Raw genomic sequence first — 17287 nt, forward strand, 5'->3', positions numbered from 1 at the left:
TATATATATATAAAAAGACTAATAATAGTATGTTATGCATCGATAGCAGCAACAGCTTTTCCAGGTTCTGCAGTCATCTGAACAAAATTATAGGCATTCAACACATTCCATTAAAAAAAAAACAAAGAAAAGAATAATATCCAGAAAACAGCCAAGTTCTGTTGCTGTTGTGGCACCTGGCACCATTTTTTCTATTAACCTCTTAATCATCATCTGGAAAGAGAATATTCTAGAGTAATATCATTAAATGTAGCTCTGATAAAGCACGGTCCCTATTATGTATCATAAAGCAGGTACTAGATATTTTACATTCATAGAGGTATAACACAGTACCGTCCTACATCAATAATACTAGATTCAGTTCTGGTTTGAAATTTACTTTGCCTGCAAATAAGATTGCTACCCCTGTTTTTTTCTCAGCTCCTGTCACATGGAGAATTGTTTTCTATCTTTTCACTTTCAGTCTGGAATGAGATATTTCAAGTACTAAAAGAGAACAACCTCCAACCTAGACTGATGCATCCAGCAAAACTCTCTTTCAAAATGGATGGGGAAATAAGACACTTCCACGACAAAGAACACCTGAGAAACTACATGAATACAAAACCAGTACTACAAGGAATTCTAAACAAGATCCTAGAAAAAGACAATGAAGGCAACAACACCATGAGGCCCAACAGAGCAAATCAAATAGGCAAGGCAAGAAATTAAAAGGAGAAGTTGAAAAAGTAAAAAGAGTCAACAAAAGGCCAATAACCTGCCAATAATAAGTCAGTACATATCAGTTATAACCAGCAATGTAAATGACCTCAACTCACCAATCAAGAGAAATAGACTGGCAAAATGGAATAAGAAGCAAAGTCCAGCAATTTGTTGTATACAAGAAACACAGCTAGTGTTAGTCTTCTTCGATCTTTAGTTTCCTTGCTACAGAGGCAGGAGGCTGGGCTCACAGGCAAGGCTAACTCCATGTAGAAGTCCATGACACTAAAATGGTGATGGGCATGGATGCAACCTAGAGTGTGACTCTGCTCTCTCTCCTTCTTGGCAGCAATTGTGCACAAATGCTCTCAAGTTGAGAAGTACAGAGATTATAAATATTGTAAGCAAAATGACGAGGGAGGTCTTCAACTGCCCCTGAAGTATGTCAACTCTGAGTTGTCAGGAGGAAATTAGAGAGCCTGAAAAATGAGTAGAGCCGAAAAGACAAGCTAGCTAGAAGTGGAGTTGAGCATGGAGCAGCCTGAGATCCATATCTGCATTTGAGCTAACAATCTAGGAGCTACCTGAAGGGGAAAGGCCCAAGGTCACCTCTGCTCCTCTCATGGCAGTGAAGGAGGGAAGCAGCTACCCTGGAAACTCCTCTTCCTCTCCAATCTCCACCCCTACCAACTGGAGCCTCGTCCTTATGACCTCCTCTCCTATCTCACTGCACAAAAGACAGTGGTTATAAAAGTCATCCAGCCAAGCTCTGGGGAATTCAGGCTGCAAGGCTTGTCTTGGGCTCCATCTTCCTGCCTCAGTTTCCTCATTGGAAAGGGGATCTAATGCCACTACTTGGTCATGTTGTGATCTTGAGGATAAATCAGATCAAATGTGACAACCAAGGACAGTGTTTAGATAGCAGGTGCTAAAAACCAATAGCCACAGCTTCTGTTGTTGCTGTGACTATTATCTGATATTGATGATGTGGCTATGCTTCATGTGCTGATGAATGCTAACTACTATACTCAGTACTTACAAAATCCTAACCCTACTTGTATCAGTATAGCACCTATTGTACCTTTCCACAGGGTGTTGGTATTGGACAAGCAGTACTACCTCATGCACCTGAAAAAGCTGGCAACAGACAGTGGATAAAAGTAACCCCACTCAGGTAAATGGGAGTGACTGTGGTTTTCTCCTTTAATTATACACCAGTTTACAGTAAGAAACATTAAGGAGAATTCCAGGAAGATAGCAGAATGGTGAGCAGCAGCAAATCATCCTCTCTGTGATTTGGAGTCCAGATGCTAGAATATAGAAATGTGGGAAAGAGAAGCAAGGACCCCCTGGAACCTGGTATCTGCAGTGACAACTGGAGCACAGGAGGAAAGTGAAGAGAGAGACCTCAAAGTAGAAGAGGGAGTTGGCAAACAGTGTTCTCTTTGAATCCCAGCTTGCAATGTGAGAGAGGTGGCTGGAAACTGCTGAAGCACAGTGAGTATAGTAACCCCAGAGACCTCCATGGAGAAACACATCAGTAGAATGAAGCAGTGGACAATTCAGGATGAAGTAGCTGATGAATTCCAATTCAATTCAAGTGTCCCCAGGAGAAGTCAATCAGCTGCAGCTATTTTGGAAAGAGGAGAAATAAACTCAGAGCTGTAGTGGGTTGATTCCATCATGTGGCTCCTAGTGTCAGAATGAGGTGCAGCTGTGGGAGAGGCCCAGGGTCAAGGACCTGAGATCATGGTGGAAAGAGGCACCTGGGGTGCTGTTGCCTGAACAACTCGGGTCCTGGCCTCACAGGTGGAAACTAAGATCAGCCTGAACTTCAGTGAAGTTCAAAATGCAGCCTTGCTAGGATTATCCACTACCCCCACTGTAATTCTACTGCAGTGTTGCTGGGATCAACCAACATACATCTGAACTTTTCTTCCACCTTGGTCTATCAGTGACAGTGGAGAGACACACTAAAATGGCCAATCTTTTCTTCCTTTCTTTGGTTTTGATGTTTTTGTTCTTTCTTTTATATAAGTATAAACAGTGTTTCTAATTTTCTTTGTTGTTGTTTTATTCTGTTATTGTTTCTGGTTTTCCCTTCTTTCTTTCCTTCTTGTCTTCTTCATAACTTTTCTAAAGCTTGTGTAATCTTCCTTCGTTCTTCAGTCTTGCTTCTAATATTGTCCTCTTCTATTTCTCTATTTTTTTCCTCTTATTTCTTTAAACTCTTCTCTCCTGAGGTTAAAATCACTATATTGAGGGGATATTTATTGTATATAATTGTGGATTTTTTTCTGGTTTTACATTTTGTTAAATAATGGCAAGTGCTGTTCATATAGTTAAAGGTGATAAATATTTACCACACATTTCCTAGGCTGTTATTCATCATATTATTATTATTACTGATTGTTCTACTTCAGCAAAGTAATCAGTGGTTCTTCTTTGTACATCAAGACTGAAATTGCCTGAGGGTCATAATAATAAGGCCAGTACCAAAGAACCAGGGCCAGGCCAAATAGCAACTCTCATCTCAAATAAATTGAAGAGATCAGATCTTGCAACAAATTCACAAGTCAAAAGCTACCTACAACTGGAAGACATCTCTGAAAAGTAATCATTTCCTAAGATAACAGCAATAAAGTTAGCTACCATAAGCAGTTTATAAACATCAACACAGAAACAAATAAAAAAAGAGAGATAAAAAGAAAATGAGAAGACATGGAAGTAAGATGCAACTGCAGATGTCCAGCTTTCCCAAGGCAAACCCAGGAGGCCATGATGTGGGGCAATTAAATTCCCTAAAATAGTAACAGTGAAAGTAAAGCAGAGGAAAGAAGCTCTAGCAAAAATCAAATTAGACATTATTTCTTGATAACTAAAAAGATGATGACCATGAGGAAGAACATGGTTAATGAATCTAGAGTAGATGCAAAAAAAGGGGGACTTAGGAAATTATAAATGACCACCATAGAAAAGAAATATAATCCATGAAACAGATTCAGAGATATCCAGGCAATTAAAAATTCTATTTAAAATATGTGCAGCAAAATAAACCAATGTAAAGACAGAATATCAGATCTAGAACAGGTTTGAAGTTATCCATCAGGAAAAGAAAGATTTCTTAAAAATAGCAAGACACTAGGAAAGAACTGATCCAGCAGCTGCTAGATGATGCAAAAAAGAGTAATGTAAGATCAACTGGAATCATTACAAAAGCAGGAGATAATTAAATGACATAAAAATCCTGTTCACAGAAATAATGGCTGAAAACTTCCCAAGCATAGAAGAATTTGACATACAGATAAATGAGCATATACTAATTTCTACAATTAAACAACAAAGCCAATACAACATATAAAAACTTATGGGACATAATGGAAGCAGTCATAAGAGGGAAATTTACAGTGAATTCCCACATTAGAAAAACAGAGTGACCTCAAATAAAAAACAATCTTGAAACACAATCTCCTAGAAAAATAAGAGCAAGTCAAGCCCTAAGCTTGTACAAGGGAGGAAACTATAATGATTAGAACTAAAATTAATGTAATTTAGAGTAAGAGAACAATACAAAGAATCAATGAATCAAACAGTTGGTTCTTTGAAAGATTAGATAAAGTTAAGAAACCCTTAGCCAATCTTATGAAAAAGAAGAAAAGACTCAAATCCATGTAATTAGGAATAAAAAGGGTAAAAATCACAACAAATCCTGCAGATATCCAGATCATTAATACCTACTTCCAGAGCCTGTATACTTGTAAGATGGAAAACAGAAGAAATGGACAGATTCCTAGATACATGGGAATTAACAAAGCTGTTTTAAGAACATACAAAAATTCTAAATAGCCCAATATTAGTCAGTGGAATTGAAGACATAATTAAAAATCTATAATACAGAAAAACCCAGGTTCTGACAGATTCATTGCTGAATTCTACAAGAACTTTAGAGGAGATCTAATAGCACTACTGCTCAAACTCTTTAATGAAACTTGAAAAAGAGCGATACACCCAAATTCATTCTTGGAAGCAAGCATTTCCCTGATAACAAAACCACAGAAAGTTTCAACAAAAATGTGAACTACGGCCCAGTTTCACTAATAAACACAGATACAAAAATTCTCAGTAAGTTATGGGCAAATAAAATAAATCAAGAAGATTATACCCCAGGACCAAAAAGAATGTATCCCAGGGATATAGGGATGGTTCAACATATGGAAATCAACAAGTGCAATATACCATATTAATAGAACCATGGACAAAAACCACATGATCACCTCAATTGTTTCTGAAAAAGCATTTGACAAAGTCCAACACCCACTCAAGATAAAAAAAAAACTACATAAAATTGGAATAGACTTGTTCTTTCATCTCAATCTAATAAAAGCCAAGACAAACCAACAGCCAATATCAGACTCAATGGTAAAAAACTGAAAGCTTTCACACTAAAATCAAGAACAAGACAAGGATGTCCATTTTCATCAGTCCTATTCAATATAGTTGTGGAAACATTAGCCAGAGCAATTAAACAAGAGAATCACTTCTCTGCCTTTTGGCTAAGATCAAGTATAGCAATTAAACAAGAGAAAAATAAAAGGAATGAGGATAGGATATAAATAAGTTAAATTATCATTATTTGTAGATGACATGATACTCTACATTTGACTCAAATAACTCTATCAAAACATTCCTGGATTTAATGACCAAATTCAGTAGCACAGCTGGATACAAAGTCATACTCAAAAATCAATAGCATTCCAGTACACAAATAACAAACTCCCTGACAGAAAAACTGGGGAACCACCACCTCTAACAATCACATAAAACAGATTTAGAAATCCAACTAACAATGAAGTAAAAAATCTTTACATTGAAAACTACAGTAATCTGAAAAAGGAGATCAAAGAGCACATTAGCAAAAGGAAAGATATCCCTTGTTCTTGAGTAGGAAGAGCTAATATAGTGAAAATGGCCATCTTTCCAAAATTGGTATACAGTTTTATTGCAATTCTCATCAAAATACCAATAGCATACTTCATATGACTAGAGAAAATTATCTTAAAATTCATTTGGAACAAAAGAGATCTAGAATAGCAAAAACAATGTGGGGAAACAAAGTCAAAGCCTGAAGCATCACAATCCCTGACTTGAAATTATACTATAAAGGTACCAAGAAAAAAATACTCTGGTACTGGGGAAAAGAAAAATATGAAAAGAACTGAGGATCAATGAAACACAATAGAAGATGCAGAAACAACTCCAAATATAATCAGCCATCTTATACTTTAGAAAAGGGCCAAACACTCTCACTGGTAGCATGACAGCCTCTTTAATAAGTGGTGCTGGAAAGACTGGCTTTCTTTATGTTGAAGGTTAAACCTAGACCCATGCCTCTCATCATGCACTAAAGTAAAACTGAAATATATCAAATATCTAAATATTGAAACAGAAACATTTAGTCTACTGAAGGATAAAACAGGTAAAACTCTTAAAGGCAGAAAAACCCTGATCACACAGAAAATATCTTAAAGAATCAACATTGGGATCTCATCATATGAAAAAGCTTTTATACAGCAAAACAAACCACCAATGGAGTGGAGAGATAACACTTAGGATGGGAAAAAAATTTTACCACCACTCCTCAGTCTAATATCTAGAATATATTAAAAATTTTAAAAACTCAGAACCCTCAAATTTAAAGACCCAGCCCAAAAGTGCACATCTGAAATGAAGACACTTCTCAGATGAAGAAATACAGGCAGCAAGGAGGGGGTGAAGGGAGGGCAGAGGTAAGGGGAAAAAATGAGAATCAAGACTTGCCATGTACAGGTACATGATCCCAACAATGAATGTAACTGTACTGTATCCCTAAAATGTACCAATAAACTCAATTAAAGCTGAAAAAAAATAAATAAATATATGAAAAATGTTTCTCTGGTGTGACAAACCAGAAAGTATAAATAAAGACCAAAATATGTAATAGATAGTGAGAAATAGGAAGAAAATGTTGAAATGGGAAGGGGAACTAGGGAGGGGGAAGAAGAAAAGGAAGGTAAAAGAAAAAACAATAGAAGGAAAAAATGAAAAGAAAGCTTTTGTTAAAAAAGTAGGAGAAGAGGAATGGAAAGGAGGGGATAGGGGGAAAAGAAGAATCAAGATATATTATGCACAGGTGATAAATAGTGTCATTATGAATATCTACAATATACCACTAAAATTAATCTATAGAGTGACCTGGAGTTGCTTCCAGTGTTTGAGGCCATAAATATTGTTCAAATATAGAACTGCTAATTTTCTTTCATTATTTCTTTCTTTTTTTCTTTTTTGGTTTTTTGAGACAGGGTCTCACTATATAGTTGAGACTGTCCTGGAACTCACTATGTAGCCCAGGCTGGTCTTGAACTCACAGTGATCCTTCTGCCTCATCCTCCCAAGTGCTGGGATTACAGGTGTGCGCCACCACACCTGGCTTAGAATTGCTAATTTTCAGAATCTCTATCAGTGATATTTCTCATAATATAGGCCCCAAGCTCATGGCTTTATTATGGGTTTTTTTCCAGGAGAATTAGTGAAACTGTCATTTTATTCCTCCTCTAAAGTGACTCTGTTTAATTGCAGACACCTACAGGCATTGCAGGTGCTTAGGTAACATCTGCCAAAAATCACTGTGAGCCTCTTCAAGCACTGAGATGCTGAAATGTACTATTTCCTGTTACTATGGGATGAAGAGCCCTTGAGGTTATTGCAATTAAACTTGCATCTGTGCTTAGTGTCCCTGCATTGCAGCTATGCTGTGAAAAGTTTGCCTTTAAGTTGGGATGCTCAGGTTTAGGTTGAATCCAGGTAGCACAGCCACAGCCACAGTATATGAATCTATGACACCTGGAAACAGCTGTCCATATCCAGGCTGTATCTGGTTTTGTAGATGATTAAAAGGTGAAATTTTCTCATACTGTGTAATCAATCACTCTACCTCTCTCCCTCCCCACCATTCCTCTCTCTCCATACACAGTCTCATTGTAATCAATCACTCTACCTCTCTCCCTCCCCACCATTCCTCTCTCTCCATACACAGTCTCATACACACACACACACACACACACTCTCTCTCTCTCTCTCTCACACACACACACACACACACACACACATACACACACACTCTCTCTCTCTCACACACACACACACCTGTATCAGTGACAATTTTGATGCTTAGTATTATTTACAGGTCTGAAAACAAACATTGAGGACATGTCATGATTCCACATACTGTTTGCCAACACACACACAAAAAAATGTCATATAAAGCAAGCCCTGTGCCCTCACCACAAGTGGCCCTCCTAGCTCCTGTCTTATGGTCAGTCTCAGACCCACATGAAGCTACTCCAGACTGAATTTCATATCATAGCTAGTCACAGCACTTGACAATAGCTTTATTAAGGTTATTTAGCTCACTTCAAATATTGTACTTTAAACAAACAATCCAAGACAAATTTATTTATTTTTCTATTGGAAAGAGAGTAGTCCAGAGCTGTTCAAAGACAGCAATGCTCTTATTACTCTCTGCAGGTCTGGTTTTAAGAGGAGTTTCCCACTCATTTTGATAGAATCCATCAGCATCCTTGAGTCCAAACCTATAATTTCATTCCATTATGACTACCTACACACAGGATTGTGAGTCACAATCATCACTGACTACTGCATGGGTGCCTGGAGAAAGGTTCTACATATTCAGGTTTTTTCTTAGTGACTAAACATGATGAAGACTAAGACCAACACAGGTAGGAAAAAATTCTGCAGGAGTTTGGTGACAGGCAACAACAATGTCATGCCTCTGGAAAAAATGCAATGTTCATTCAACTAATATTGAGAATCAAAAGGAGTTTGAGGATATTTGCGCTCTGTAATCAACTTATTTCATTATGCATGTTTTTCATTATTTCATGTATGCATGTAGTCTTGCCTCCTTGAAAAAAGAATTGAAAGGAGCTCACAGATACATGTCCTGAGCAATTCAAGACATGCCAGTGTGAAAGTACACATGAAACCAGAGGTGAACTTCGTAATCAAACACTGCATAACATCTGAGGTAGGCTGCAAATTTATTTCTAGCTTCTGAACAATGAAAGAAAAGCCTGCAACTTTTAATCCATCAAGTTATACTGATATCTTTATAACTCTCTTGGGCTAGGAAATTTAATGCAAAAAACATATTCAAGCAAAGTCAGGGGCTCTGATTTTCACCTTCACACAGCAGAGAGCAATGTTATGGTACTCTCTGACTGTGTTTCAGCAGCAGTACTGACAGGAAGTTACTGGTCCAGCTCCACAGGTGCTCTGCCCTCACTGAGGATGTGTCCCTTGTGTGGGGGACTGAGATTCTCAAATGGGGGAGTTTTTGTCCAACAAGAGGCATTTTGGGGGTTGTTACAACCTCGGGAAAGGGTTGTTGATGGCAGTTAGTTGGTAGAGTCCAAGGATGCTAGACTCTTGTATTGTCCAAGGCAGACCATTCAAGGATAGTCCCAGCACAGGGTCATCTGCCCAAAGACTGAGGCTGAAAATCCCAGAGTATGTTTAACCAAATTTGAACACTTCAATATTGACACACATTAAACTTTACACAGTACCCTATGAATATTTACACCTTTCATATTTTGCATGTTACTTAAAATGTTTCTAATTTTTTTTCAAAAAGGAAACCCTGGAGCAATCTGGAGGAGTGGTGTGTGTGTGTGTGTGTGTGTGTGTGTGTGTGTGTACATACAAGTACATATATATGTGCATATATGTGCATGTGTGTTTTAATAAAATATTTTTTCTGGTTTTATAAAATAAGATTCTTTTTTGTGCTTGTTTTATAGACTCAGTCTACTCTAAAAAATAGCAGAAGAACTTTCATAATTGAGAGAAGTTGGGAAAATGAGCCTAAACATTTGTTCTGGGTCCTGGGTAAAATGACAAAAAGAATTTCAAAGTAGGAGGTTTAGACACAGCCATGTGGTTTCATCCTGAGAGAGGAAGAATCCCTCCTAGATTATAGAACTTTGGTGTTCCTGGATGTCACAGCTAAAGGACATCACAATAAGTCTATCTGTGTTATAAAAAGCAGGCACTGCTTATAAAAACTGGAACCCATCCCATCTCTGAACTGACTGAGCAGATAAGGCTGGCCAAAAACAATGAGTATTACAGCAAGGATAGGAAGACTGTTGGAGAGAAGAGAGTGTAAACACATGGAAAGACTACCAAAGGAAGTTGAGAAATTGTCATCTGATGATATAATTTAGATTTGGACAGAGAACTGCATGCAAAAGCACCTGCAGCTCTGACCTGCCAGATGCAGGTGCAGAGTTAGTGGCCTCCTGATGTCCCTACAGCTGAATGGCTTTTGGCTGTGCCAGCTGCCTCTTGTGACAATGGAGGAAGCCTGGGCTCAGCTACATGTCTTACACATTCAATTTAATACAACTGCTGCAGACTTGGCTTTATTCTACCTTACCAGGTCCATCATTCTAGTCTTTGCTTTTCTTTCTTGTCCTTTCCCCCTCTTTTCTGAGAAGTCACTAGTCCTCTAGGTCTGGAAAAGCCAACTCAAAACGGTAAAATAATAATGAAACTTAGCTTTGCTCCCAACTCCCTCAATAATTTTTGATTCTTGCAACATAAAAGTTAGATGTTTCAAGATTTGGTTTGTTTCTAGATGAGGCTGGGCAGATGTTTTTATGAAGCTAAGTAGTGTTCCCACCTGATGTCGATATGATTGTGGATGTAACCTGCTGTGCCCATGCATGCTGAGAGTAAATTAGAAAATACTAGGAGTTCTTAGAGGTCTGTCTTTGCATCACACAGGAGCCAATTCATGGGGGAATTGCAAACATCTGCATTGCCATGGATGCAGAGGAAAACTTTATCCACATAGGCTATAGCTGCTTATGCAAGAAAAATTCAGCTGAAAGCAGCCTCAGAACCATCCATAACCATGCCTCTGAACCAGGTATGGTGGCCCATGCCTGTGATCCTAGCACCCTAGGAGGCAGAGGTAGGAGGACTGTACATTTGATCCCAGTTCAGGCAACTAAGAAACAGCATGATCCTGTCTCTCAAGATAAAGATAAATAAAAAAAGCCTGGATATGTAGCTCAGTGCAAAAGCATTGGATTCAATTTCCAGTTTAAAAAAAAATGTTTCTGGATAGATGATTAAATGTAGTACTTTAAAACATTACTTTAAATCAGTTGATGTGTTAATCATAGAAAATTCTTCCTGCACTCTACCAAGTCATACTTCATGGCCTCCTTCCTTCAAGTTATTTTATGTACTTTATTATCTTCAAAGAAAACCTCTTTATTATTAAGTCTATAATTCATTTTTATTAGTTCAACCAGCACTTTTATCCCATTTATAACTGTTTGATAGCTGTGTCTGTAAAAATAGTTATTACATACTAGCTACATAATAGGTGATAGCAATGTGGTTTTACATACATATAAAGTGATCCTACATACCTATCATACAAAAGTACTAACTATTCAATAAATAAAATGATAAAAGACACTGAGACTACTCTTAGTGACAGAAACTCTGATGTTAGATAAATGAAAGAAAAATGAAAGAAGGAACACGCTTGTCCCTAGGAATGCTGGTGTCATGGGCCATGAAGCTCTCACTCCTCATACTCTGATGGGGTTGAGAAATAGTTCCTAATTGGTTTCCTGGCTTTGTTAACTCCGCTCATCCTATGCAGAACTAATCTGACAAAGCATTACCAATACCCCTCAATGAAATACTTCAGAAAACTATCTCAAAACCACATGCATCTGACAAGGATTGAAATAATGATGTGCTGATGTTTACTTGCAGCTGATATGAAACCTGTTGCCATGTCTGTCCCCAAAAATTAGATGTGCAATCTCAGCTGGTTTCCAGAACAGGGCACAAGCAGAAAGAACCTCCAAGAACTTAGTTAAAAGTCACAGGACTGCAATGCCCTTGTGTGCCCAGTGACCTCTGTGACCTCTTCACAACCATCCACTTTGGCTGTGCCTAAGTAAAGCGGTAAAGAGTGAGGGCCTGGCTGAGGGAGGAAGCACAGCCATGTGGTTTCACCCTGAGAGAGGGAGAATCCCTCCTACATTATAGATGTTTGGTGTTCCTGGATGTCATTATCTTAGCCGCTATGACTATAAATGCTATTAGCAGTTAGAATGCACATTATCTGGTCCTTTTAAAAACTTCATTAGATCCTTTATATTTCTGATTCTCATAGCAATTAAAGTTATGATGGCAAATCCACATTTGTCTCAAACATGCTTCTGTAAGAGGATTACAACAGACTTAGCGTGTGCAGCATGGTGGGAATCTCTGTCCTATGCCCACAGAATTAGTGTTCAGAAAATAGTTTCCTTATTATATCATAAAATGCCAGACAAATAGCAACAGCATATTTTCAAAGCAATGAACTTACTTTCAGTGCAAATAGGGCAGCATCCTTTTCGGTTGAGAATTTTACCCTAATCAGGAGAGAAAAAATAAAGAGTTAATGCTACAAACAGGGCCGGCTGAAGACAAAGCTCTTCGTTCAAATCCAATACGAGATAAACCAAGGAAATCAGGCCAATCTGTGTTTGAACTCAGCATCCAGAAGGTGTTGATGATGATAAAGTAGGGTGTCACCTGTTGAGCTCTGAGGCCAGGCCAGTTCATTTCAAAGGCCTTGCTGTTTCTATCCTCTGAGAAGTGTGAGGTTTCTCATGGAGCATGAAGGGAAGACGGACAGTCCCCTCACAGATATGCAGGGCACACTTAGTGAGTGCTGCCTGCCAGCCTGCCAGTCTGGTCAAGGTCTTCTTTTTATCTTTGTGGGAGGAGCCCAAAAAGTAAACTGCAATCCAGGCTGAGGGCTCATGCAACCTGTGGACACCAGCTGTGTCCAGGCTGTGGGTCAGGCTCTGTGCGAGGCCTTCTTGCACAAAGTGGTACCTTACCCATGTGATGTCACTGGGATGCAGTCAGAGCCACCAGGTCTGAGCCCTCTGAAACACTAAGTGATTTCCATTACCTTTTTGGAAATTCAGTTCAATTTGCCCTCACTGCATATCTTTTCATGTTTTTTACCTCATGACCTTTAGAAAAAGATGTGCATTCTCCGGGTTCAGAGGACAGCTCTGTCTCATCTCTGGCTCATTGGTTTGGTTAATCATAGATAAAAGAAATGTGAAAGAAGATGAGCATTTAGGGAGCACTTGCTTTGTCACAGACTTCCTGTAGATCCCTCAAGTGCATTACCTAACATTGGGTTAGTTACATTGGTTTGAGGAGTTAACTATATTAAGGGTTAATGAATGTTAGAGATTATACCCATTGTTATTAGGAATCACAAGAACCTGAGCAGCTGAGCATTTCCTTTATTGTAGATGAAAAATTGATGTCATGCAGCAGGGAAAGTAGAACCTAGAATTAATCTTGGTTTTATGCTACCCAAGGCTGTGTTCTTTCCCCTGCAGATTTCCATTCTCCATAATCCTGTATTTTAAAAGAATCTAACAGTGATTTTCTACTCTACATTTCACATTCGTCATACTGTATCTCAGTTAAACACCACACCACTCCAGATGGAGGATCCTCATACTGTTTGTAGGGACTAAGGAAAAGAGGCCATAGAGAGGTCACCTACAACCTGTGACAAGGACTAGGTCACACAGTGCTCATTCACTGAGGCCAGGTGAATCAAGAACAGGTGTGGGTATCTTAAAAATGAAAGTTATATTGACTTTGATAGGCAGATTAATTACAGTATTAAGCAACTAGAACCAGGACTCATTCTGGTTTTCTTCCATCATCTAGAACACTTTAAAGGCCATGGCAACTTTGAATGAGACGTCAAACTCAGCCCCTTAGCCATGCCATGGCTCGAGGGAATCCCGACACCATCTCATTTCCTAAAGATCTAGTACCTGTTTCTGTTTCTGTTTGGCATGGAGCCTTCTTTAATCTGTCATGACAGGAATCATCTGAGAACAAAGCCAGATGAGTAATCTTAACCCCTGAAACAATGGCTGCAGGAGGACAGAGAAAGGCTGTCTATCCCCATGGAGCAGAGAAGTTTAATGCCACGTCCAGAACCCAATGCGGCTTGATTTCCTACATCCACATGAAGGCAGAAACTGCCATCTCCCTTATGGGGAAAGAAGGTAGCACACCTATAATGGTACACAAGATCCTAATGAGATAACTGACGATGTGAAATAGGAGGAAAAGGGCTAAAGGTGTAGGGGAAGTGGGAAGGGTAGGGGAAAGGAAATAAAGGAAAAATATATGAGAAAATGAAAAATGGAAATACAGTATTTGTAAATGGGGAGAGGAGGAGAGGGTGAAGGGAGGGCAGGGACAAGGGGAAAAAATGAGAACCAAGACCTGTCATCTAAAGGTACAAGATCCCAATAATGAGGGTAACTGAATTATATACCTAAAACGTACCAATAAACTCAATGAGAGAGAGAAAAAGAAAGAAAAAGAAAGAGAAAGAAAGAAAGAAAGAAAGAAAGAAAGAAAGAAAGAAAGAAAGAAAGAAAGAAAGAAAGAAAGAAAGAAGCACAGATCATGTCATAAAATCAGGTGGGAAATGAACCAAGAACAAGGCGTGAAGCCAGAGGGCCCAGTTCCATGTAACTGGCTCTGATGTAATCTGCAAACTGTGTAAGAAGGGGCACTCAGAGCACCCACATCAAGACATCTCAGCGTTTAATTGTTACCAGTCCTGGGACCACAGAGGAAGCTTCAGTACATGTCTGTGGGACTGAGAAGAAAGTGTTGTGACGATATTACCCAGTCCCCACTGGGACCCTCATAGCTCTTCCTTTGTTCCTGCAGAGGTGCCAGTGGGGCAGGCAGGGAACCTTACCTTAAATTCTGCAGCAAGATATACAGACTTCTGGGAAAGAGCTGCGTGGAATTCAAGAAGAATAGAACAGGGAATACAGATGCTCTTTATGTTATTTTATCTTTTTCAATTCCCCCAGGTGATGTGGGGAAGGAAAGGTGAGTTTGCAAACGATTCACATGGGAAGCTAAGCCACCTTCCATAATCTTCCTGCTGGTCTCTGAGGAGAGAAGTGGGAAGGGGGGAACCAGCTGGAAAGATGCCTAGAAACAAAAGGGTGGTCCTTGTGGCTGGATCTTGGTCAAGGTGCTAACAAACTTGGCAAGGCACAGAAGGAAGGGCTGGGAAAGGGCTTGATGGGGAGGGGTGGATGTGCCTGGCCCAAATGTGGTCCATGAACAAGGACCACTTATGAGACGCTGGTTACACAAATAGTGTTGGATTTCCTGCAACAAGAGGATAGTAACAATCATCAACCCTGCTCCAAGCTCCAAGAAAGCCCAGGTAGGTGGGGTTGACACAGCCCCCTATTCGTGTCTTGCAGGAGGAGGAAACCAAGGTTACTAACACATACTGAGAGACTCATTAGCATCAAAGGCCCCAGAGGATGGCATAAACAATATGAATCCCTTTCCCAATGAATATTTATGAGCAGCCTGTGCTCATGTCTGTTCACTGCATCTCTTCTTTTTATAGGAGGTTTTCTGTTTTCTATCTGAGGACTTTTAGAGAAAAACTAATTAGGGTTTTTTTTTTCTTCTTTTCACTCCCCTTTATTAAGTTGTCCAAGGGCAACAGCTTTCAGATTTTGTAACTCCTTTGGGACTCAAGTAAAAATAGCAACTTTTTATTTATCATAATACCAGATGTGAATGAAATAAAAAGCTCTCTATGATAGAGAAAGGAGGATAAGTCTTCAGTATATGGATATGTTGTTCTCATTCCCTGGAAGGTACTGAATGGATTTTGTATTTTCCCAAAATGCATGAAACCCTGAAAAGTGTCAAGTTGCTAAGATGAATTCAAGGAGGCTGTTGCTTGAGAATATAATGATGCTTTATTCAACATGCTGGACTACAGGTTTTGAAAGGAGATATTTCCACAAGAATGCTATTTCCATCTGGGGCCAGGGTGACAGAGAAGAACAAAGGGCCTGGGCTGCTACTATGCAAGAGAAATTTCTTGGGAGATTTGCTAGTAAGCCACCACACTTCACTCTGTGCATGAGAAGAAAGCTGTGATTTGAGAAGGGAGAAGAGGGAGGAAAAGGCAACAGATGGTAAGGATAGTAAACAGAAAATGTAGCAAAAGCAACCAGGAAAACAGACCTAAGCAGAGTTGAAAATGTTTTAAAAATTGGGAGAAGTCAGTAAGAAGTCAGGGAACTAGGACAAGAGCTTGCTAGAAATGTTCACATTAGAGGATGAGGGAGGATGACAGGCAACCATGGCTACACAGGACACTTCCTAAGGGGCTCAGGTAAAGAGAAAGTGGGTTGCTGTCCAGACATACCTGTGGGCAACTGCTGACGGGCACACACTGCTTCCTGCGACACTCTGTCTTGCCAGTCACACAGGCACAGATGGTACAGTTGGCCAAAGACCACACCTCACCCTCCTGTGGGACAGAGCACAGGATTCTGTGGGAGCTAGGCCAGAGAGAGGGACCACTCCACTTGGGAAAGAAAGTCTTGCCCTGGTTTAAACATGCCATCTTTAAACCTAAGGTGACTCTGAGGTGTCTTCTGTACAGGGCATGATCAAGATATATGGTTAATGTATAAAATTTTTAAAAAATTATTATAGTAAAAGACACATTGCTATAAATTCCCCTTAAAATTCTCTCACTCAATTCCAATACTCTTATCTCATTATTCCTGCCAGTTTCCAAATCAGTTCTAGAAGTCCTCTTTCCTGAATGACTTTTACGAGGTATGATAAAAAATACACAAAAGTACAGTGAATGTTGCTGCCAAGTGCCATCCAATGAAAAGGCAGACTCACAAAATATGGTCTGTCCTTATCCACCTTATTCACTGCATCTGGCAATGTGTCACTTATGGCTCTTCCCCAAAATCAAAATGACCATGAAAGCTCAAGGTTTCAAATGGATTCAGGATATAGAGGCAGACACAACAGGGAAACTAAACACACCTAGGAAATAGGACTTCCAGGACTGGTTCAGAAAAGGGTAAGGATGATGGGATGAGTGTATTCAAAGTGATGGAAATATTTTGAAAGAGATTCATGGCAATGTACTGCAGCCATACTTAAAAATTTAAACATTTAGTGTGCATGTGCTCTCCCTCTAGGATATAAGAGAATTTCCATGTGTCTAGCCAAGTCATATTTCCATCTTATTCCTCATGCATTGTTTAGTTCCACCCTGGGAGACAGCAGCTATGAATGTTTGTACAGGGTACAAGAACAACATGCTAATTTCCCTGTTTGATAGGACTGAAATAATGGTTATCCCAGGCACCAGGAGTTAATTGCGATGATGAGAAGCAGTTGGTTTACTTTTGGACATGCCACAGTTCTGAACCATCTGGACATGGAACAGGGTACCTGAAAGTACAGAGCCCAGACAGAAGATGCCACCAGCCATGCAGTTTATTCCTGCCTGCTGGCACTCTCTTTCCACAAAGCAGAACAGCACTTGGGTAAACATTTCTTTGCTCACACAGAAAGTCCCACTTGAGGAATTTCT

At 39.4% G+C, this 17287-nt stretch overlaps 1 protein-coding gene across 2 annotated transcripts in view; it reads right to left on the reverse strand.

Annotated features, from left to right (window-relative positions):
- Window positions 1-17287, reverse strand: part of LOC104868874 (BMP-binding endothelial regulator protein) — a 221046-nt gene that overhangs the window by 91831 nt on the left and 111928 nt on the right. For both annotated transcript variants that reach the window (XM_010633862.3, XM_033760005.1), the window contains 2 exons: window positions 16091-16195; window positions 12164-12209 (listed from right to left, as the gene is read on the reverse strand). In XM_010633862.3, coding sequence (XP_010632164.1) covers window positions 12164-12209; window positions 16091-16195 — 151 coding nt within the window. The remainder of the gene's footprint in view (window positions 1-12163; window positions 12210-16090; window positions 16196-17287) is intronic.

Source organism: Fukomys damarensis, unplaced genomic scaffold (assembly GCF_012274545.1).
Source record: "Fukomys damarensis isolate Sample0158 unplaced genomic scaffold, DMR_v1.0_HiC HiC_scaffold_38, whole genome shotgun sequence".
Classification (NCBI taxonomy): Eukaryota; Metazoa; Chordata; class Mammalia; order Rodentia; family Bathyergidae; genus Fukomys; species Fukomys damarensis.